The sequence below is a fragment of the Argopecten irradians genome, chromosome 9 (genome assembly GCF_041381155.1).
Source record: "Argopecten irradians isolate NY chromosome 9, Ai_NY, whole genome shotgun sequence".
Classification (NCBI taxonomy): Eukaryota; Metazoa; Mollusca; class Bivalvia; order Pectinida; family Pectinidae; genus Argopecten; species Argopecten irradians.
In genome coordinates, this window is record NC_091142.1 from 15,802,756 (window position 1) to 15,827,417 (window position 24,662).

The window sequence follows — 24,662 nt, forward strand, 5'->3', positions numbered from 1 at the left end:
TATATTTCAAAAGATTGTCGGAAATTTCTCCAAGATGTTGCAATTGGTGCATATATTTCAAAAGATTGTCGGAAATTTCTCCAAGATGTTGAGATTGGTGCATACATTTCAAAAGATTGCCGGAAATTTCTCCAAGATGTTGCGATTGGTGCATACATTTCAAAACATTGTCGGAAATTTCTCCAAGATGTTGCGATTGGTGCATACATTTCCAAAGATTGCCGGAAATTTCTCCAAGATGTTGCGATTGGTGCATACATTTCAGAAGATTGTCGGAAATTTCTCCAAGATGTTGCGGTTGGTGCATACATTTCAAAAGATTGCAGGAAATTTCTACAATATGTTGGAGTATCGAGGATGGCGACATGTACACGAACGACAGCATTTAAAAGCAGCGAACATTATCGCTAGTGTACTGATGATCATAATATGTACACGTTTGTACCTGAAGGTCACAGTGACCCTATCAATAGCAGTGACCCTATCAATAGCATAACGTTTCCGGAAAAAAATCAGTAACACTTTTAAATTTCAAAACATCTATATAATGGCCTAATATGAAGTTACGACGCCAAAAATACAAGATTCACTCTGCAAATTAATGTGAATAATTAAGGGTCAATTCGCTGGTTTGCCGCTTGGCGTACTGCGCGCGCGGCAGTCGGAAACATAAGTCGGCCCGCGGTATGGAAATGGATATTTATTTGTTAATTTAAAATTGTTTACGAAATTCTTATATGAACGGTTATATTTTGTGGCTCTACAAAATTGATATCAGCAATTTCTAAAATCCGTTTCTGTATAATGTACATTTTTTATACAAATGTATGTACCTTTCATTCAAGACTTTTATTTTGTTGAGGTTATGAGGGTATAATGATAATGGAGCACGTGTAAATTATGTAACCCCGGCGAAGCTGTATGTTACAGTGGTAGTAACCCCATGGATATCGAGGATGTTACCTTTAAACAGTTTAACTCTGACATATAATGAAGGACGAAACTGAAAAGGGGTATTAGGTTGAAAAATAACAAATCACTTTCATTCTATCGTTTCATCAACATTGTGCATTTGTTTTCTCATGTGTTTTAGCCAACACTATTTTATCCATGCAACTTTTTTTTTATAAAATCAACATTTACAATCTGTTTTTATATCTTATTTGCTTTTTCTTATCCTGATCTTTTAGATACAAACATTACTTATCTTCTGCATTGAAACTACTGCATGACTTTTTGTTTGGCCCTAAATTACCTAATTTACCTTAGTTGTCGATGGGCCGAAAATCACAAACAAACAAACTCACAAAATGCAAATGTCTTATTTCTCATGATGTAAAATATTTCATATTATTTTTATAGCGGCAAATATCCTACTTATCCCAGAGGCAGTATTATCCAAATTTTCAAAAAATCAAATGCTACGGTACTGGAAAAACTAAAGGCTAATCGCAATATAGTCAGTTGTATTGGTAAGTTGTTTCAGTTTCAAACAATTCAAAGGGATATGTCAATATACACTGTAGGTCTTCTCCCTAAGAACGGACTAAGTTGTTTACCAGTTATTTGAATGAAAGACTAACGAACCAATACGAAAATGTCAGTTTCAATACATGTTGTTCAGTCTAGGACAGTTAATTTGAATATGAACTCGATTCACATTGAAAAAATCAGCCACAAAAGTATTTATACACTGAAAAAATTATAGACTATTATAGGATTATAAAAAATCCTGTACATGTTGTTGTCATGTACATGTATGTTGTCAGAATAAATCTATGTATCTATGTATGTATGTGAAAACCAGTAAAGGATTCGTAAACATTCTCCTACAGTAGATGATACATAATTATGTAGCTTTATTCTTTACTCATTGATTGATCTGTCACAAATGACGAAAATCAAGTTGTGTTATATAATTAATATTCGTTGGCTTTGAAAAAAAAAGCCTGCGATATCGTATGACGAAAATTGGAATTTTCGGATTATTTCCCGTGGAAATGGTTTAAGACAAGGGGAAACTGTATATCCTATTTCATTTAGTTTAAATTTTAGTTTTAATTTTATGACTCGATTAGTGTGCAATGCCAATTTACACAAACTAATTTAAATGTTTAGATATTTTCATGTATCAATACCAAGAATATTCAGATGATTTGCAACTGCAATTAAATGTTTTAAACGTATACGGCACGTGGATGACCAGTTTTTGAAATGTTACATTGTAAACCAAAAATGTTAGGCTGGTCAGTCAGCTGTACAACTTTGATATATGATTTATAATGACTAAGTGTAGACAATATTACTAGTATCGATAAGCTTCGTGTGGAAATACTTTGATACAAATCCACATGTATCAGTTTGCAAACGTGTATGCAGGAATTTATTGTAATTAAAGTTATAGATCATTTACATTATGTATAAATATATATATATATATATATATATCACATCTAGCTTGTAAATCTTTGTATTGTGATCACTATTAATTGGTAAGTTGATAAAGAAAACGTAATATTAAGACATTTTGTATCAACACATACAGCGCCTTGTCATATTCGCTACCATAACGTTATTGTTAGCTTCCAAGAGTGTGTATGTGGATATCTTTTATTTAACGTTGCCAATTGATCAATGGTACTGGTTTAAGTATATTTAACATTGATAGACACATGTGATATTGTTCTTTTTAAACTATTGGCCTAAAATTTAGAGCATTCCGTGCTGTTTTAAAACTGTTTTAAAGAATTTTCTTAAGCTAACCAGTCTTTAATTGCGACCAGCTCCGTGATCTGTGACGGTGCCATCGGAACCCCTTGTGACTTAACATCAATCTTAACAATAAAGGAGAATTCCTCTGAATGTCGTATACACTGAATCGATAAAATTAGCATACGAACTCCTCCCACCGCTGCTAAAAATAACCACTGGGAAACTCGTCCAACCAGTTTTGTGTGTCTTGTTTTCAATGTGAAACAAGTTTATTTTTAGCAGACAACATATAAGCACTACACCCAACGTAAGGCAGGGAAGGGTCTTGGAGAGCCGGTACCCCTTAGATTTGTGCTGTTTAGGGTCCGTGTGGCCCCTTTCGATTTTTGAGACAGTGCAGGTGCGATAACACAGGTAAGTTAATTAATTTGCAAATTAAGAAAAACTCGTTCTGCATTATATTTTTTTCATTCATTCACTCAAAAACCGTATCGTGGTATGCTATATAGCAAGTAACTATATCATGTCGTTATTTACTTTCATAAATAAATATTAAATTAATGTTGATATGTTCTTGATATACAATACAATTAACTGCATGTTTGCTATTACAAGTGCTATCAATATAAATAAAGCTTATGCATTCCAATGTGTTGTACCCCCAGCGTGAACAATGTTGACATTCATCTATATTCTAGATCAAAATCTGAGAAAATTTCATTATCTTTCTTAAATGTCTTGAAAATTTAGAATAGAATGAAGTATGATCAAATAATTTTGTAATGAACCCCATTATTATCCTAAGCCTAAACTGTCCACGATCACTCACAATGTCATTATAGCTAAAGGCCTAATACCCCAATATGTGTGTTTCAAGATCCCAAAACGAAGTTGGTAAAGTATTAATATAACGTAGATAAGTCCAACCTTCCGGTGATTGTATTAAACGTTATATTTTAACGTGATTTTTGTGACATTATAATCACACGAAGGTGAGACTAAATAACAGCAAATCATATTTAACCAACATCATTTTGGAATTTCGAAACAGTATCCAGTTATTCACTAGCATTCCCATACCCAACTACCCCTACATAACTAACCCTAATGTCATTATAGACCTATATACCCAAATTCACTATCCCCTACCCCTACACCCCTCCATAACTAACCCCTAATGTCATTATATACCTATATAGCCCAATTCACTGTTCCCTAACCCACCCCTACATAACTAACCCTAATGTCATTATAGACCTATATACCCTAATCCACTATCCCCTACCCCACCCCACCACAACTACATAACTAACCCTAATGTCAGTATAGACTTATATACCCAAATTCACTATCCCCTACCCCACTACCCCTACATAACTAACCCTAATGTCATTATAGACCTATATACCCCAATCCACTGTCCCCTACCCCACCACCCCTACATAACTAACCCTAATGTCATTATAGACCTATATACCCTAATTCACCGTCCCCTACCCCACAACCCCTACATAACTAACCCTTATTTCATTATAGACCTATATACCCCATTTCACTATCCCCTACCCCACCACCCCTACATAACTAACCCTAATGTCATTATAGACCTATATACCCAAATTCACTATCCCCTACACCACTACACCTACATAACTAACCGTAATGTCATTATAGACCTATATACCCCAATTCACTGTCCCCTACCCAACCCCTACATAACTAATCCTAATGTCATTATAGACCTATATACCCCAATCCACTGTATAGGGCTGTAACGAGTATTCGAGTACTCGAGTATTCACGAATTATTGAGAAAGATCGGATACGAATATTCGTTACTCCTGATATTTGTGGATTGCGATCTTTCAAAAGCAAAAAATAATACCTTCTTTAATGCAGTCATAGCTCAAAAATGTGAAGGAATGTACACTAAAGTCTGAATATCATCGATGTTTTCACTTTGAAGTAGACCGGAAGTACACACGAGCTGCGTGAAGTAAAGCTAGCCACATGTTATTTGCGTACCCACGCTTCGATGTAATGTTGTGAATTCTTCATAAAATAATAATGATAAAACATAATTTTGAATTCTACAGATGTGAAAGATTATTATCGATTTCGTTTTCATTACGGGTAAGAAATATGTAAAAATACGAATATATTATATTAGTCTATTGAGTACTGTAGATGTGAACCCCATGTCAAAATGAAAGGTAGGCTAATTATGAGTGAAAATCATAAATCACCTGATTAAAAATAAAAAACTATAGGCCTAGAACCAAATTAAATTGTAACTACTGTTACAGATTTAAACATTTTTTTCTTAATCTCAATGTTTTTCTCTATAGTTGACCAAAATAAAAGTAACAATGAAAATATTCTGATATGGTGATTTATGCTTTACCATGATAATTTATATACAGTGTACCAGTTCACAGATGGTTTGACTTTGATTGATGCCGCAATTAATGTGCAGTAGTATTTTTGAGATGACGTCATTTCAAAATTCAAATGATTTGATTTTTTTACAGTTACAGTGACTGAATCCTGCTGTACTTCACCTGTAACTCTATTGCTGAATGACAAGGAATGTTAAACTGCTAAAAATGGTTTTATTATCAATCAAACATTTATCAAATATATAAGACCACTATTAATTTATCAATAAAAACAGGTTTACTGCATTTGAATCTTTTGCTTGTATCTAACTGGTGATTCGTGGTCCGATCTGTGAATCGTCAACCCTGAATCGTGGATCAGATCGGATCGCCACATGTTAGACAATTCACAGCCCTACCACTGTGCCCTACCCCACCACACCTACATAACTAACCCTAATGTCATTATAGATCTATATACGCCAATTCACTGTCTCCTACCCCACCACCCCTCCATAACTAACCCTAATGTCATTATAGATCTATATATCCCAATCCACTGTCCCCTACCCCACCACCCCTACATAACTAACCCTAATGTCATTATAGATCTATATATCCCAATCCACTGTCCCATACCTAACCACTCCTACATAACTAATCCTAATGTCATTATAGACCTATATACCCCAATTCACTGTCCCCTACCCCACTTCACTCCTACATAACTAATCCTAATGTCATTATAGACCTATATACCCCAATTCACTGTCCCCTACCCCACTTCACCTACATAACTAACCGTAATGACATTATAGACCTATATACCCCAATTCACTGTCCCCTACCCAACCACTCCTACATACAACTATAAACTCATGATATCCTTATAGTATGATTATCATTTTCATTTCAGATCATATCATACGGTCTGTGACCATGGCGATTCTCTACATCGCCACCATATTTGGTGTGTTGACACTGGCTGTCGGTCAGTCACCACAATCCATCCGTACGGAAACATGTACAGGAGACGGCCAGAGTGCAACTATCCAGCCAAATGCAGAAGCTTTCATCGGAGGTCTTGTTAGCATGAACTATGTTGGAGATCGGGGATATGGCTGCGGAAATGTATCACCTCTGGGTCAGTAAAACTCTTAGACTTGTAGTATAGTCACTTCTGGGTCAGTTAAACTGTTATTCCTGAAATTGATGCCATATCTGGGTCTTTAAATCTCTTTTTACTGAAGTTGATGTCACATCTGGGTCAGTAAAACACTTTGTACTGAAGCAGTTTCACTTATGGGTCAGCTGAACTCATTCCTGGAGTTGATCAGTCAATACTCTAATTGTACTGAAGCTTAAATGTTGAACTATTATTTCAGTTTTCTATCACAGTATAAATCCTGACTTAACATGATTGATTATAAACTATAGACTTGAATATTTTAATGTTTGTTTGTTTGTTTGATTAATTAACGTCCTATTAACAGCTATGGTCATGTAAGGACGGTCTCCCATGTATGCGGTGTGTTGCGTGTATGTTGTGCGAGGTGCATGTTTTGGGAGACTACGGTATATTCATGTTGTGTCTTCTTGTATATTTTAATGTAAAATAGCTCTTGTGTTAATTTAATTTACAGAAATGCAGTCGTATGAGGCCATACGATGGGCATTGGATCGACTCAATAAGAAGAATGAAGAATTAAACGGAGAATTTTTGAATAACAGTTACATTCCCGGAGTGGAGTTGGGTAAGTCAAACTGAATGTATAACTCCAGAGATACACTTGTTTACACTCAAGCAGATCATGATATAATGTGGCCTCTGGTTATATCACTTACTTGGGTTGATAAATCATCATATCTACGCGAAAACAGGTCAATAATTGTATGATATCTATTCACAAGGACAAATAACTCTTTGATACAGATTAAAGAAATTAACAGAATAATTTGGAGATAAGAGTAGTAACAATGTTGAGAGAATACAAGTAACTTGTTTTACAGGAATGATGGTAAACAATTACTGCGCCATGGGGACAACTGCCGTGAGCTATGCCCAGGAACTCTATCCCCAGTTCCTCTCGGAGTCACGTGACTGCACCAAGAGTTCAAATCGCCTAATACTGGGTAAGTAAGGATCCTTATATGTTATCATTGTAAGCCAAAAAATGCATGTCTTTCCTAACTAGAATGAAGGGAGATATTGTATCAATGCTGTTCCTTCTGGTTTGTCTAATTGTTCTTCTGACCATAAATTTTGAAGCTGTCTTGATGAAAATTGCAATGTTCTTGCGTCAGCTTAATTCATTGTGTATGGAAATGTAACTTAAGTCATCTGGCTCTTGACAAAGATAACAGAATGAAATCATATTTAATTTATATGAAAAAAAACCAATATAATTCTTATTTTTTTTTTCAAATTTAAAAGGAAGAAAATCCATCTGCAATATTAACTTTGATTTATTAAAATAGTCAAACCTGTCTATAAAGACAAGGAAAAATGTCTTCATTCAGACCTGTCTATAAAGGACACCAAAGGGACATAACAAACATGTTCTTTATAGTCAGGTGTCCTTTATAGAGTCATTGATACAGAGTCAATTATATAGTAAACTTCACCAATTGGGGTTGATGTGTCTGCATGCCCTTTATAGACAGATGTCCATTATATTGAGGTGTTCTTTCTGACAGGTTGCACTGTATATAGCAAATTGGTCTTTATGCATAGGTCAAGTGATGTTGCGATTATCCATTTAATACAATGGTTACTTAGGCTATGACAGATTTACTCTAGCTATTAAAGTTGCTGAAATATCTTTAAGTTGATAACTTGGTATTTGATTTGTAATCCATAATTAGTTAATAAAATAAAAATGATTTTCATTTATGATAGATGTGTGCTCATTATTATTGATAATGTGAAAATGAATGTTGATTGCAGGTCTGACAGGTGCTAGTTCCAGCACCGATACAAAAGAGGTCAACACCTTCACCGGTCAGTTTGACATTCCTCTTGTATCCTACATGTCAACCGCTCAAGAGCTGACCGCTGGAAACATGTATCCAGGTTTCATGCGAACAGTTTCCCCTGATGGGCCCCTGATGGATGTGAGTATTCTTTGCTGGGGGTTTCTTTTGTCAGTAGTCTTCAATGTGGCACCAAGCAGAACCAGCATCAACTCTTTCACCCAAAACGCATTTAGATTCTTCTAGATCAAAGGCTGGAATAGTCCATTTTGGAATTTCAGGGGTGAATGACTTTTAGTTAAGATAGAAATGTAACATTAGAGACTTTTTCAGATTTGTAGAAAATTTAAAGAAAAATATGATACAATACCACAAAGAAGATTTTTTTTGCCATTAATTTGCCGAATAGCCTAAGAGAAATTTAAACTCCAGATAATATAGTTGAATATGACCAAATTGAAATTGTAGTTACCGGTAATTACCTGGTGTACATATATACATACATGTACAGCTCTAATTTCAACCCATGCGCTTCAATGGCGAAATAAGAAGTGCCTAAAACTAAATATCTTATTTTCGGATACTGTGTAAGAATAAAGATATTTTTAGATACAAATATAAATTCTTGTGATGCGGTATTACAAAACAGATTTTGAAAACCAAATCTGTTGTTGATATGTTTCAGGCAATCATTAAAGTGATGGCAGAACTGAACTGGAAGTATGTTGTAGTTGTTTACTCTGAGAATACCTACGGCAGAGGTTCTCTGGCTGAAATTCGTCCACGACTCGTGAAAGCCGGAATATGTCTAACATTGGCTGTGCCAGTTGATCCCTCAGACACGGACAGAGCAACTATGGCAGCCATTTTGGACAAAATCCTGGCAACAGAAACTGTCGGAGTGATATATCTTGGAGGATCAGCTGTTGGCCTTGGCCTATTGGAGGAGGGAGAGACTCACACAAATGCTGGAAAACTACAGTGGATTTTCACAGATAGCCTGCCTTTGTCTATGAAATTTACGGGAAAGTATCCAAGAGGTGTTATTGCCGTGTTGTCTGGCTCAAGAAAAATTATAGAATTTGAGGATCATTGGGTGAGAATTGACGTCAATAATCCGTCGTCTGAAAACCCTTGGTTCCGGGATTGGTACATGAACGAAAACAAATGTCAGCTCTCAGGCAACACCAACCCTGCCTTTAATACCTTCCCATCATGCACCACTCAAACAGAATCCGATAGACGTAATTCATTCGTACAGGACCAATTTGTAGAGCCCGCTGTCCATGCTGTTTATGCCTACGCACATGCTCTGAAGACTGCCCATGCAGCCCTTTGTGGAGGAGTTGCTGGACTCTGTCCGCAGCTGGCGAGTCTTTCACAGCAGGATTTCTACGATAATTATTTGAAGTCGGTAAACTTCACCTACACTAAGAAGGAGAGAGTGGAAAGTTTAGCGTCAGTCGGACTCGAGCCGTACAACGCCCCTGCCCAGCTGGCTTTTGATGCTAACGGTGACATCATCAATCCGACGTATGACATCTACAATTTCAATGATTACCCTGGTGGAGCAACCTTCAAGTTCCGTAAGGTAAGATCTAGATTACAGTATAAAATGGGATATTTGTTGCTGGGACAATCTTTAGAAAATATATGTCATTATCATTGGAAAGAAATAAACCTATCAACTAAAAAGCCAAATCTTCAAATTTTAGCCATGATCCACAATTTAGTTGCTTTGAATATTGCACGTTGGTTACGTTTTTATATGATCTTATATAAATCTCTTCATGATGCATGGTAGTCTTATTTATTGACTCCAGCTAGGCTTCACTCTTGGTTAATGTGTGATGCTGCTAGGTTAATACAACATCATCTTAACCTAATCAATTGTCCATTACTGTTCATTAATTGCTCTTGAATGGTGTACGGAAAAAATAGAAACCAGTCGGGTCTTCTCCATGTCTCATCAAGCAGAAGTATGACACAAACTTTCAGCAGATTTTAATGTTCAGTTTTCTTCTGTTACAGCTGGGATCTTATCTAAATGGACGTTTGGAGATTGTGACAAGTCGAATGAGGATGTATGATGAGTCACGTGACAATGCCCTGCCATCTCTACCTGCCTCACTGTGTCCTCTCGCCGGATGTGGACCCTGTCTCGGGGACCTGGTTGAAGCAAATTACTTGTACATCCCAGGTGATATTGTTATCAATGGAATTTTCTCAGTCCATGAGAACGCTGACATGCCACTATCCTGTGGTGACTTCAATATTGACGTCCTGTCTGGGATCCAGTTCCTAGAAGGACTGGTGTATGCTCTGTCAAATATCAACAACCAGCCTTCCCAAACCTTACTTCGAGGTGTGCGTCTTGGCGCACTTGCATTTGACGACTGCATGGATGATGTTCTTGGTGGCCATTTTGTTACACAGGTTCAAACAAAAACACGCATGATAACAGACATGAATGGTGGTAATACCCTCGATCCTCGCACTGTTGAAGCCTACATGGGGGCAGACGACACCGATCTGACTTTGCCACTGGCAAAAATAATGAATATTGTCAAACGGCCCCTTCTGGGATACAATGCTATGAGCGCAGAGTTACATGACAACGACTATTACCTATACATGTCCTACAGTAACCGTTTGTATATGAAGGCATTTGTGCTCCTGTTGAAGCGTCTTGGCTGGCATTACGTACAGACTGTCAGTGCCACGACCATGGAGGCAAGGAATGCTATAGAAGAGTTCAAAATGATTGCTGCTGATCATGGAATATGTGTTGTGTCATCGTACGAGTTTTGGACACATGGAGATGTTGAGGATATCATAATGCTGTTAGAAGGACAGTCGTCTGTCACTCCAGTTCTGGTTGTCTCCCCTTCGGAATATCTTTTAGAGCTATTAAAAGAGGTTCAGAGGCAGAACAAAACCGGAAACTTTGTCTTCATGGCACCCGTTGTGAGATCTGAAAATGTGTTCCAGGGATCAGAGACGGCCGCTGAAGGCCTGATCAGCCTTGATGTTCAACGACCTGACCTGTCTGCATTCCGCGGTTATTTGAGTAATTTACGGACAGATTCATACACTACGAATCCTTGGTTCAAGGAATGGTTCGAGAACATGCATGAATGCTCCTTGGACTCAGCCAACATGAGAGACTATACAACGGTTTGTGCAGCATCCGACGTGACAAGCGGTAAAAACTTCAAACTGAACGTCAACAGTTATGCCACAATCTATGGCGCATACGCCATTGCATATGGCCTCCATTACACTTTAGAACATTATTGCGGCATCGGTTATAATGGTGTCTGCGGAACCTACATGACCGCTGCGGACAAGGGCGAGAAGTTAGTGGACATGATCAGACAGATGTCCTTCACCGTGGACGGACTGACCATTCAGTTTGAGGACGGTCAAGCAAACTTTCCCCTGGAATTCTCAAACTTCAGGTCCGGATTTAGTCCTGTAAGTACTGAATTATATAACATTTATATTCACTATTGATACCCATGCTGTTTTGTTGCTTTAGTTGAAGTATGCATCCCTTATTTGACCCAATAGATGCTCCGTCCCTATAAGAGCCCCTCCCTCTTTTCGAGGTCTCAATTTTACTCACAGTGACCTAAATACAGGCTAGAACTATGAAAACTGTGTAGGTTTCCCAATTTGATTTCTTTTGCAGATTGTTTACTCTGTTATGTTGTTAAATATTTGGTCAAAATTGTTTCTATGAAGAACCCCTTCATTTTGTAATATTTATCACCACTTTGGCCAGTTAATAGGTCGAATACGTTACATAGAATTATCAGTGCAGTAATAAATTGGAAAATATCTTTTTATATTCTTGTTTATACTTTGTAACTAGTAGCAAACAATTTGGATAATAAAACTGATTTTTTTTTGCTAAATATATAAATAGATAAAGATCATTTTCCATACAATTTGTTTTGTGGATAATTAGATTCTATAAAATGAAATTTTGTATTTTTCTTTAATTTGTTTTTTATGTAGCTTGGGACCTACAACGCCATCACAAACAGTTTTGTGCTCCAGACAGGTCAAATAAGTCTTCCCGGTGGTATTCTACTTAATTCTGTAATGCCCCAATGTAAGGGAGTCTGTACACAGTGCCTTTACATGTTCAGTAATCAGGACTACATGTATATTGATGGCGATCTGATCATACCAGGAATCTTTGATGTCCATTATCCAGGAATTACGGATTTCATGTGTGGAAGTATCCGCTCAAAGAATGGTTTCCTCAACACCGAGGCTTTTGCGTTTGCTCTTGAACAAGTGAACAGTGGCTCTACAAGTGTTAAATTGAACAATGTAAAGCTTGGAGGACTACTTTTTGATGGGTGTATGAATACACTTAGAGGTCATGTGATTGCGTCATCTGTTTATTACGGCTTGATGCCAAGAGAAGACGGATTGCCAAAATACCCAATTGACAGATTGCTGGGGTGGTTGTCCTATGATAGTGCTACTACTGTAGATATGGCAGAATCTCTCGGCCATTTTGGAATCCCTGTTGTCTCACCAGGGGCAACCACACCAGTTCTCGACAATAAAGCACGATTTGATAAATTCTTTCGCACCATTCCATCTGACGGAGTAACCACCCTTGCCATGGCCCAGGTTGCCAAGGAAATGGGATTCGAATATATTATCACTTTGAATGCTCCAGAAGAGGGCAGCCGTGATGCCATGGAACGGTTTAGACAGTATGCACGCGACAACGGTATTTGTATTGGGGCTTCATATGAATTCGTAACAGATGGACCAATGTCTACGTTGATACAGTACATCACAGAGTCATCGAGCCGTGTCGTGGCAGTGTTCAGCGACCCAGATCGATATGTAGAAGATCTTCTTATGGCTAAAAATAATAATCCAGCAGCTGGAAACATCGTGTTCATGGCCAACAGACCATGGCAGAATCCCTTCGTCAGCACCACTTCTCTGTTCTTTGCAACAAACACACTCACTTTTGGATTCAAGTTTCCAGTTCTAGCTGAGTTCCGTAATTATCTCTCCCAGAAATACCCCATCACCTACACAGATAATCCCTGGTTCAGCGAGTTTTATCAGAAATATTTCCTCTGTAATTTGGACGGTAACTGGATGTATGGACAGAACTGTGGCACATCTTCCATTGTCACGAGTAAGTACTTGTCTTTTTATTTACAAATTATATTTTTGCTTTGGCAGATTCTTTCCTATGGAGAGACCGAGGTTGTCGAGTGGTTAAGGTGTCCCGACATATAATCAGATTAGCCCTTAACCTCGGAGTAGCAAGTTCAACACTCACTTAGGGCATTTGCATGTATTGACTGCAGGTCAATGATTTTTCTCTTGGAACTCTGACCTTCCTCCACCTAAACCTAGCACATCTTTAAATAACTCTCCATGACTGTTAACAGGATATTAAACCTAACCGTTTTTGCTACAGACTGTTTGCTAGATGTGCTTTATATTCATAGAAACATATTTTTAACACATCTGCTAATTTTAGATATGTTAATTTAAAATGACACGCTTTGAAAATCTGTAATAGGTTTTCTTTTCAGCCTAAAACCTGCCAAGATAAGTTTTTTTTTTTTTCATTCAGATACGAGAATATAACTAACTATTGTGAGCAAGTTGCTTATCATTCTCATTTAATTTGTATTTTTTTTTAAGTTTGCTTTCACTGTTGTGTATATTTTATAATCTGTCATCTAATCTTTGTTTCTTATAGGTTATGCAAAAAAATAATAAACATTGGCGGGATTTTTAATGTAATATAGCCTCTGTATTATTATGCTTGAATTTTCCCCCTTGTGAAAATGTCCATGTTTAAAATGTACCTTTATTATTTTTTCTGCAGATGACTTCATTGAGGACTACGCCACTCTTCCTACTATACATGCTGTGTATGCGATGGCGGAGGGCGTCCACCGTACATTAATGGAGAAATGTGGCTCTTCCTACAGCGGCGTTTGTTCAAGGTAATTGTAGGTTACTAATTAGCATGTTATTGAACACCTTCTGCAGAGGGCACGGTGTGGGTGAGTGGTTAATTAAGGTGTCCCAACATATTACTACAAACCCCCTCCACCTCTAGGTAGCAAGTTTGAATCCCATGTGGGCATTTGCCATGTACTTTTTGTAATGTCATTTTTGATTGGCTAAGTCTAAACTTAAGAGTTTTTCATGATCTTGAGGTCAGAGGTTGGAATCAGCTTTTTGGTCTGGTTTGCCAAGCTAGATGTTAGAATTATGAGGCAATGTGTTTTATAAATGCCTGTTATGTTTTGCATTTTTTATAGCTTCCTGTCCGACACCAACACATTTGAGCGAGTGATGACACATATGGATGCTATGAATTTTACAGACATTCTTGGAAACATCTTCCACTTTGTTAAACGTGAAAGCAATATGGGTATTACTATAGACAGGATCGAGGCGGGCACAAGTCTGTTGGTAAGTTGGTCAATCTTGTGTAAAAAGGTACCAGCTGGTTATTTTCGCAAATCAAAATAATAAATAATTTTGCAATTTTATGATAGAAACTAAAAGTAAAAGATTTAATTTTAGTGAATCAAAATTTTACTATTTTGTTTCAAGGGTACTTTAAATTCGAACCTTTCTGAATATTTCACAGATCAAATTTTCACAACCATGGTGATGACTTTCGAAATTGAAAAAATATCCATACGATATCTGATTAGGTAATGAACTATTGTGAAAGAAATCTCAAATCTCCCTGAAAATGTTTCAAACAGAGGTAAGGTAAAACCAAAGATGTCTGGATCGTGAAGTTAAGTTACCACAAAAAGAAGTCAGTTTACCAATTAAGTATTCAGCAAAATTTTTTACTTAAATATTTTAAAATAAAAGTCTTTAAACATGCTGTGATTTAGAAGTATACTGAAGACTGACAATAATGATTTTGGTTTCCAGGAGGGAACGTTTAGTAACAGTGCTGGATTGTCATTACAAGACCGCAACAATCTTGCCAGTAAATACACAGGCACCCCGGCCACATGTACCGGAGACTGCGCACAGTGCTATATACTTGGTGACGGTTCTGAGAAATTCACATTCTATAGCGGAAACATCATGTTTGTTGGTAGGTATCAAGTACATATACAGGGAAACCTGTTGAAACCGACCCTTTTCTACTCCGGCTCCTTGTGTATATAGAGCAATTGTTTGGCATTTTCTTAATTTATAGTAAACTAAATAAATCCTGTATAATCCTGAATCCTGGATATACCGACCTATTATGCCGTTCCCATTGACTTTCGGTTTAGGCAAGTTACACGCATATCTTTTTGCGATTTTACTTTTAACTACCAGCTACTTTACGTCTACCGGCTACCATTGAGTATATATAGGAACATTCAATCAACTCATTACCTCTGATGAGTTTTCAATAGAAAACGAAACCGGTACACTACATACAGTGTACATAATACAAATTATGTCCAGTAACCAGCAGCTCGCAAGTGAAAACGGACTGCAGCCCAACCAGTCACTCAAATCTATAAATTTACTTTTCCTTTAATTAAATAAAGCTTCAGAGATTATAGTGTAGTAGTTATCTCCCTTTGTTAATACTGTATAGTCACTTGGTTTTATTCTCACAACATTCGCAGATTAAACATAATACTTGAAATTTAAAAAAAAAATCACGGTTTTAAAATTCCCATGAATGATGCTTTAAAGGGCTTCAAAGGTGATTCTGGAAATATACCAGCATGTATAAGTTGCATACAGTATATCCCGAAATTTTACACCCACAAAATAAACAACTGTACAGTAGCCTATTTACAGCTTTTTATAAAGAATTGGTTTAGTTTTGAACAGAACAAATAATTACAAAATAAATATAAGAAAAAGTACATATTTTTGATTTCTTAAATATTTCAGGATTGTTTGATATCCACAAGAAGGGACAGACACCATACAGTTGCGGTGAAATTAACGATGAACATGGCTTCCAACTTCTCGAGGCTTTCCACTTCGCCCTGGAGTATGCTAACAACCGTTCTGGCATATTCCGTAACATCTGGCCTGAAGTGACCTTTGGAGGCGTGGCTTTAGATGTGTGTCAAAATCCAACCCGCGCTGGGAACATGATAGCCAACATCCACTCCGGGACGCTGAAACTCACAACAATGTCCCAAAGCCAGAACATCACTATAAACCCGGACAACATTGATGTTTACATCGGTCCATTCGACAGTGAGTCAACTATCCGAGTCGCAGACATCGTGAATCCGCTTGGAATCCCGCAGATCAGCTATGCGGCCACATCTCTGGAGCTGATGGATCCGTATAAATACCGTTACTTTTTACGTACCGTCCCAGCTGACGACAAGCAGGCGAGAGCTATCATATCCTACCTGAAGAGATTCGACCTGAACAACGTCCAAGTCATCACTTCATATGACAGCATTGGCTTGCGGGGATTGGAAGAATTTGCACGTCTCGCAGTACTTAACAGAATCTGTATATCGCAGAATATTACGACAGGTGTCAGCGGTTCTATTACCCTCATTGAAGCTCAGACCGCTCTTAACAAGCTTTTCAGCTACCGTGATGCTACAGTTGTAATCATGCTTGTCCAAGACCCTGGTACACTACTACAATCAATTGAAAACAGAGACGATGTCAGAAATAACTTCACATTCATTGGCACTGACAAACTTGGTTATAACCACGAGCAGTGGAACAACGCCCGTAAACTGATGAACAGTCGGCGAGCAGTCACCTTTGATATTGAGACAGCAGATGTACCAGAGCTTGACCAATACCTGGAGTACAAGACGCCCGAAAACTACTTCTTCAACCCCTGGTTTGATGAGTATTACCAGGAATTGTTCCAGTGCAACTTCCAGGGCAGAAGTGCCAAATACCCTGAGCCTTGCCCCACACATCTAAAGGGAATTCCCCGTGCTGAGAAGTACATGCAGGACCCCTATGCCTTGTATGTTATCAATGCAGTGTTTTCTGCAGTGTTCGGTGTAGATAAGGCCCTGCGCAAGGTCTGTTCTAGTAACAGCATTGGTGTCTGTAACCTGTTCCGCACCAGCGGTGAACGACGACAGGAAATCATGACCGGTATTCAGGCAACGAGTTTTGTTGATGCCACCAATCAGCCATTTTACTATGAGGATGGCGGAGACAGTAGCCGTGGTTACCATATTTGGGAGCCCCTTCCCAGTGTCGAGGACAGCACTCAGTATTATCTTGAAGATGTAAGTAATCAAACATTATTAAACTGCAAGTACGCACAAAATTACGTTAGTATAGCACCCTCATGCTGGTGCTTGACATTGATAAAATGTTCCTAATATTGAATATCTAACCAAAGTTGTCAAAGAAAATTGAGCCTATTGCTACCTCTTCAGTGGAAGTAACTCTTTCAAGGGAAATAAGTGTTTTAGGGGAAGTAACTCTCTTTAGTAGCTCTACATTCTTAGCAACAATGTACAAATAATAGAAATGAGTAAAAAATGTACAAATAACAGAAATAGAGAATCTTACATGAGTGGCTATGAAATATGAAATTTATCAAACGAGTTCAATAATTTGATATGCCATGAGCCTTTAGACGAGTGGCATATCAAATTATTTAACAAGTTTGATAAATTTTATATTACATAGTCACAAGTGTAAAATGCTATTTATCACATAACTTTTATTAACGTAAATATAAAGGAAACTTTTAATTTTGTCTCTATATAAAACAGTAGAAATCCGGCTTAGATGTGACTTTTCCATCAACGGAGTCAATCATGTGATGTCATATAAAGATTATGACGTTATAGCGTTATTACACATGTGTCTTATGATATTTATACAGGACCGTATGACATAGACGGACCAGTTATGTGATAAATAAACATTGGTAGCTTTGAGATGCCTCTGATAAGAAATAGAGGGGACAGGGTTAAATGATATAACTTCTATCCATCTTGTCTTGTTGCATCCTGCTTTGAAATATCAAGGCATGCTTTCTGGTGTAGGCTTTTCTATTTTTTACAAGTCTCAGTTTGATTTTACAGGTTGGTGCTTACAACGATACACACTATCTGAAGATTGACGCTCGTTATGACGTAAATTGGCATTCAACATGTGACCGACCTGGCTCTTGCTCCTGCGTGTTCCCCGAGTACCAGCCATCGCGATATATGAAGAAAGACACCGACTGGGGTCTTTACATAGCATACGTATCCGATATCCATGACCGAGACCCTAACAATCCCTTCGCTTGTGGAGCCATAGACACCGTCAGTGATTTCCAGAATATGATGGCTTTCTTCTATGCCATCAATCTTGTTAACAGTGATACCAACCTCCCTGCCACCTTAAAACTTGGAGGTATTGCTTTTGATACCTGCTCCTCCTCGAATCGTATCGGACAGGACATATACAGCCTTCTAAGTGGTGAGGGAATTTGTACTGAAAACACTGGCCAAGTTATCCCTCCCTCAAATTTAGTAGCCTACCTGGCCAAAGGAAGCGAAAACGCAATAAGGGTCAGTGGAATTCTGTCGCCTCTTAAATACACTACCCTCAGTCAGAGTGCTACATCTGTAGCGCTTAGCAACAAGGACTTTCACGAGTACTTCCTGCGTACTGTACCTCCAGATAACGTCCAGGCCATCGTCATTGCTAAGGTCCTCCAAACGTTTGGCTGGGACTATGTATCAGCTGTGTACACTGATGACGCCTATGGTAATGCCGCTATTAAAACCCTGATCAGCAACACAGAGAACAGTTCTCCCCGAATCTGCACCGCTCAGACAATATCAATGTCCCAGGATGCAACATTGGATGATGCCAAAGCGATTATTGATAGGCTGAACCAGAGAGTAGGTGCCAGGGTCGTTGTTCTGTTTGTTTCTGATGTCCACGCCCGTCTCCTGTTACAAGCCACCACAGAGCGTGGCCTAACTCACAGGTTCATATGGCTTGGTAGCGACACCTGGGCAAACAGCGACTACATCGTCAGCGGATACGAGGATGCCGCAGCTGGAGCCATCACAATTCAAATTCGATCAGAAGTGGTGGAAGGATTTAAAACTTTCCTTGGCAGCTTTGATTACTCAAATAGCATGAACATGCCACGTGACTGGTTCGAAGATCTGTACCAGACCATCCATCAGTGCCGTATCCTCAACAGCGTTGTTCAGAAGGTCTACTCAAACATCTGTTCAGGTAACGAACAGATCATCGACGCCATGATTCCAAATGATCCCTACACGCTCCACACGATCATCTCCGTCTTCATGGTCGCGAACGGCCTCAACTCCATCGAGGAATGCAAGAGAACCAGTCTGAGTCTGTCAGCTTGTTTGTCCCTTCAGCAGAATTCCCGCGATCTGATTTACAACAACATCGCCGAGGCCCAGTACACTGTCCTTCCAGATGACCTTGGGTCAAAGTCGTTCAACTTCAGATACACAGAGGATGGCTATGGTGATGTTGGCTACAACATCCTCAACTTCAGACGTGACCTGACAACTGGCAATTATGCATACGCTCAGGTAAGCCTATCAAAACTAAATGCACTTATAACAGTGCTGTCAAGCGCAAACGTAAAAATAAATATAAAGTATGATTTATTAGCGCATATATTAATTAGCGTAATTCAGTGATTCAATACCAGAAATACCATTTTACAAAATATAGTGCTGTACTTGAATTAGCGCTGAAAAGTGCTTAAACAATACTATCAAAAACAGGAGCAGATGGTTTAGTATTTTTATTCAGGTACAAAAGTTTTTTACTTTACACCATTACCACCTTTGGAAAGTTTAAGCTTCTAATTTTACTTCAAATTAAAATGACAAAAAAATAATTACTTGCATCCCAAAAAAATTCCATGGAACTATATCCTATATGGAATATAGTACTGATTGCGCATACACCAAAGGCAAAATAAATTATTTGATATTATTTTTTTTGTGTTAATTTGACATATGCATACATGATTAAACATCAATTATTGTTCAAGTGATGAATATCATATATGTTCTGTCAGCGGTGGAGCATCTTTAACAAATCATTATTGGATTCCAACTTGCTTGTAAAGTGTTTTTTTGAAAATTAATTAATGACAAATGTTGTAGTAAATTAATGTAAATGGACACATGATCAAATACTTCATTGATAAAACAATGCACAATCAAATTTTATTCTCATTTTCAGATTGGAACCTACCGTAATGACCTTTCTATAAACAGAGGGCTCTACCAGGGCTTTAGTTTCATTGAGTCCCGAACCATTCCGTTGTCCATGTGTCCAGTGGGAAGTAACTGTCCATGCCTGAATAGCGATGGATCTCGATCAAGCTACAAACGCGAGGGAGTGGCTGGAATGACCTTCTATCGCCTTGACGACGGCAGCTATGTTGATACCCAGACGGGCGAGGTCATACAAGTGGAGGATGTACCACAACTCGCAGACAGATTTGCCGACATTTGGGGAATTATTGTGGCAACATTAGCAGCCATCGGAGTGTTCGCATCCCTCTGTATGTTTATCTATCTGCTTGTGATGTACCCAGTCCGTGGCGGAACCTCCATCCTTGGCTTCATGCTGTCGTTTGGAAACATTCTGTTGTTTGCACTGGTGTTTGCCTTTGTTGTACATGCCACAAGAGAAGTCTGCGGCCTGCGTCGTTTCTGTCTTGGCTTCTGCTACTCCATATGCTACAGTGCTTTATTCGTAAAGATCGTGGATTCATGGCGATCAAGAAGTAAAGAAGAGCTGTATGAAGTGAAATATGAAAAGCTTGGCCGCCCCTTGGGACTGTTTTTCTGTGCCTTACTTTTTATTCTTGTACAAGTTATTATAAACACCGAGTGGCTTATACTGGAGCCACCGGGTGTTACCACAGTGCTCTATAACAACATGTTGTGGCCTCGTTGTACACCCGACGATTTCTACGATGAAGGCCTCGTATTGTCTCTTGTATACATCATGTTTCTAGTGGTCCTGTGTATTCTGTATGGCATGTGTGCCTGGCCCAATCCTAAAAACCACCACGAGGCACGCTGGCTATTAGGAATCGTGTTGCTAGGAATCCCAGTCTGGGTGGTGTCCTGCGTACTTGCTGTCCTCGGAGAGTACAAGATGCGAGACGCGGCCATAGCCATTGGTCTGCTCATCAATGCCTACATTATGTTGCTCCTCGGCCCCATGAGGAAACTCTACCTTCTCACGAAGTTTGAGGAGCAAATTGAGGAGGAAGAACGTAAATCTGCCCTAGGCAGTGTCAAAGGTCAGTAATGGTACCTGTATCCTGAACACTCTATTGATACGATACAAGCACTCTTATTAAGTTATGTTAAAATCTTCTTTTCGACTAATGCTTTTCGTTAGGGAATTTTAAGTTCAGGATTTCCTTGAAGTTCAGAAATGTTTGTGAAACTTTCCCCCAGGTTTTTGTGCCTTGTTACAGGTGAATTTGTTTTTTCTTATTAATTGATCAACTTTGCATTTCTGATTTTGATAATTTTAAAACTCTGATTGCCACCTATACTAGTATTTATCTCTTTTTATATTTCAGGATATTCCTCTATGTATGACAATACACCCCGACTACACGAATCACAGGACTCAACTCGGGACAGTGTGTTAGGTGCCGACCCCTACGTAATACATCCAAACAGCCAATAGTCGCCATGGTAACTATAATTTTACATTCTGTTCTATGAAGAGATATAATCATCAATATGAAAATAATGCAATTAGGAAAACTCTAAAGATGTATCTTACGACAATGCATTTCAAAATGTGTTGAAAATATGGGTTTATAAATAATGTTACAATTAGGATTGGTGTAAAAACAAATACAGCATAGAAAAAAATATTAATTTGGATTGGTTATTGACAAACGTTTGGCATATTGTCTGTTTTTAAAAATTGTAGTATGTTGTCTTTCTTTTGACAGGGCAACCAGACTGAAGATAATTACTTCCCTTTGCAGGGAACCAGTCGTGGCAGAGATGATCGAGGGACATCAAACTTACGTGGACGACGAATCTCCTTACTGTGATAATCTACAACGATAGTGACTTTCCTGCTGAGCTCATGTTTGTTTGTTAAAAGTTGAAATCAGATTTTCAAAAATTAATTAGTTTTTATGCTACCGGTAAATATCAGACTGTATTTAGTGGATTCTAGCTTAAATTAGGGTCACAATGTTCAAAAATGACAAAAATCTCATTTTTGTATTATTACATAGGATAAACACCCTTTTCAATATTTCATCACTTACATTATGTTAGTTGTGTTTTTCTTAAAGGGAGATAACCCACCTCATGGAGCATACAGCCTTAAGTTGATTATAGAGAAAGGTCTTACATTGAAATATCATGATCAGTGTCCTTCAGATTACATTACACCCATTATCAATATCAACAGGAAATTCAAATAATCGTCTTCCTTTGTCACGTTGTGTTTCTGAGATATTACACATCCTGTGTTAAAAATAAAAACATCAGATATTAGCAGTCCCATTAAATATAGAAAATAATTCTGGTGTATGCGTACATACAACTGTAGATGTGAAATAAATGTCCTGTTATGACAGTAGTTTATCAAGGTTGTATGACAGAAAAGGAAAGGTCTTTATCAACATTACAGATAATACAAACGAAGTCTTGTTATTGTACCATCAGGTGCAACATTACAAATGTTAAGATTTTGTGTGTTAAGATTATACGTTATATGAAAGTTTAAAAGATGTGTGTTCGTGGGTGTGGCGAGCGTTTTGATGAAATTATAATTATATAAATTTTTATATAAAACATAATGTAGATATTTTACATAGTACTGTATGAAAGCTAGCTGTGACGTTTATGTAAGTTGCAATATATATATGAATTTGGGTTTTTAAAAACAAAGAGTGTTAAAGACCCAGTGCCCAGTGCTATCGTATCGCGACTTAATTAAGAATGCCCAGTATTGCCAAGTGGTGTGTATTTAGTAAAATAAAACGGCTGGATTTGTGTGACATTCTTCATCAAATATTTATAATGCACTCGTGTTGTAGTATGAGCTATTACGTATTAAACTACATGTATCTGTGCTGAACTTGGAGTAATTCAGAAAATCTACAAGATACAAATTATAGCGTAATTTCATGAAACTCCTAACATGAATGTGAATTCAAAATTTCAATCATTTTGCGAAAAAATTGTACACAAAATATACCTGGTATATGAATGTACAGTTATCAAGAGCCCTTGAATATGTTTTTGCAAATATGTGGAAAGTAATGAAGACGTGAAATATTGTATACGTAAATAACGATGTTTACAGTAGTTCAGTGACACTAATATTGTTAATGACAGTTTGATTGATCAATTAATTAATACTTTAAAAGTGCTCCTTTTTAATTCTATTTTAATAGCTCCACTCTCATAAATTTGAGACCAAACAAATCGATGAAGCATTCTTTATTAGTTAGGATTGAAAAAGCAATACCACTTAGCTTATCATATTATGTATTTATCAATCATAATTTTACATTTACGAGTGATTTCACATTTAAAGCAATTATTCATATTTTTCACAGAGAAAGATATACTAGTTGTTTGTATGGCAAATCGTGGGGAAGTTACCTTCTAAATCTGTCTCCATGGTAACCAAAACTAATATGTACAATATCCTGAGTATATATATATATACAATTTTATTGTGTTATTTTTTTCAGTCCTTGAAATCAACATTTTCATGGGCTCATTATATATATATACTGCGATACAATATACATTTATAGTATAAAATTTGTGAGAACTAAATAAATATTTTGTATATTTTCAAGTTGTATTATGTATTATTTATACTAAGGAATGAAGTAACTTCACTTCAAAAGAACGAGTGTTAATCCCATGTGGGGAAGTTGCTAGGTACTGACTGCAGGTCAGTGATTTTACTCTGGGTACTCCAGCTTTCCTTCATGTCTTTAAATGAGCATGGATAGGACACTCAACCTTACCAAACTAGACACAGAAAACACTTGCAAAAACCGAAATGATAATTTATTTAAAGAGTATCAACAATTATATTGAAACATATTTACAATAAATATATTTACATCAAAACATTTTCTTGAAAAAATATAACATGGATAAGTTAATTTTATTTATTGGATTTATAAATTTGAGTTACAGTAAAACACGGTTATAAGGGACATGCTTACAAAGAATTCATGGCTATAACATCGTAATTTACGTTATCCATCAAGATTATTATATTTTTATAATAGTATATAACAAGCTATGTTTATACGAAGTGATTTCGTTGGTCCCCAGAGGTTTGTTGAAAATGTGTTTTAAAGTACCATATTCGACCAAATAAAAGCCTGTAGTGTTTGAAAAATGAAAATAATAAAGGGGGTATTTAATAGAACTAAATAGACAAGGCTTTTATTAAATTATTGTACAAAGTAAGCCATAAATCAATTTACAAAAGAAATGAAATAATTTAAACAAGAAACCTAATGTTTTCATATTTTCATCTGCAATTAATCAAAATTCAATGAAACTGAGATCTCAAATGTGGGAGGGGCACGTA

General features: G+C 37.3%; 1 protein-coding gene across 2 annotated transcripts; it reads left to right on the top strand.

Moving 5' to 3' along the window:
* The first annotated feature begins 2,973 nt into the window (after positions 1-2,973).
* On the top strand, positions 2,974-23,909 carry LOC138331604 (uncharacterized). 2 transcript variants are annotated; one of them, XM_069279315.1, is made up of 16 exons: positions 2,974-3,126; positions 6,007-6,234; positions 6,734-6,844; positions 7,101-7,223; positions 8,038-8,204; positions 8,749-9,654; positions 10,095-11,540; positions 12,087-13,242; positions 13,948-14,068; positions 14,390-14,543; positions 15,024-15,192; positions 15,996-17,326; positions 18,137-19,621; positions 20,286-21,360; positions 21,649-21,766; positions 22,033-23,909. In XM_069279315.1, the coding sequence occupies exons 2-15, from the start codon at positions 6,030-6,032 to the stop codon at positions 21,756-21,758; spliced, it is 8,559 nt and encodes a 2,852-aa protein (XP_069135416.1). In that variant the 5' UTR covers positions 2,974-3,126; positions 6,007-6,029; the 3' UTR covers positions 21,759-21,766; positions 22,033-23,909. The 2 variants fall into 2 exon arrangements, with proteins under 2 accessions (XP_069135416.1, XP_069135417.1); XM_069279316.1 differs by having other exon boundaries at positions 3,007-3,112.
* Positions 23,910-24,662: the final 753 nt, after the last annotated feature.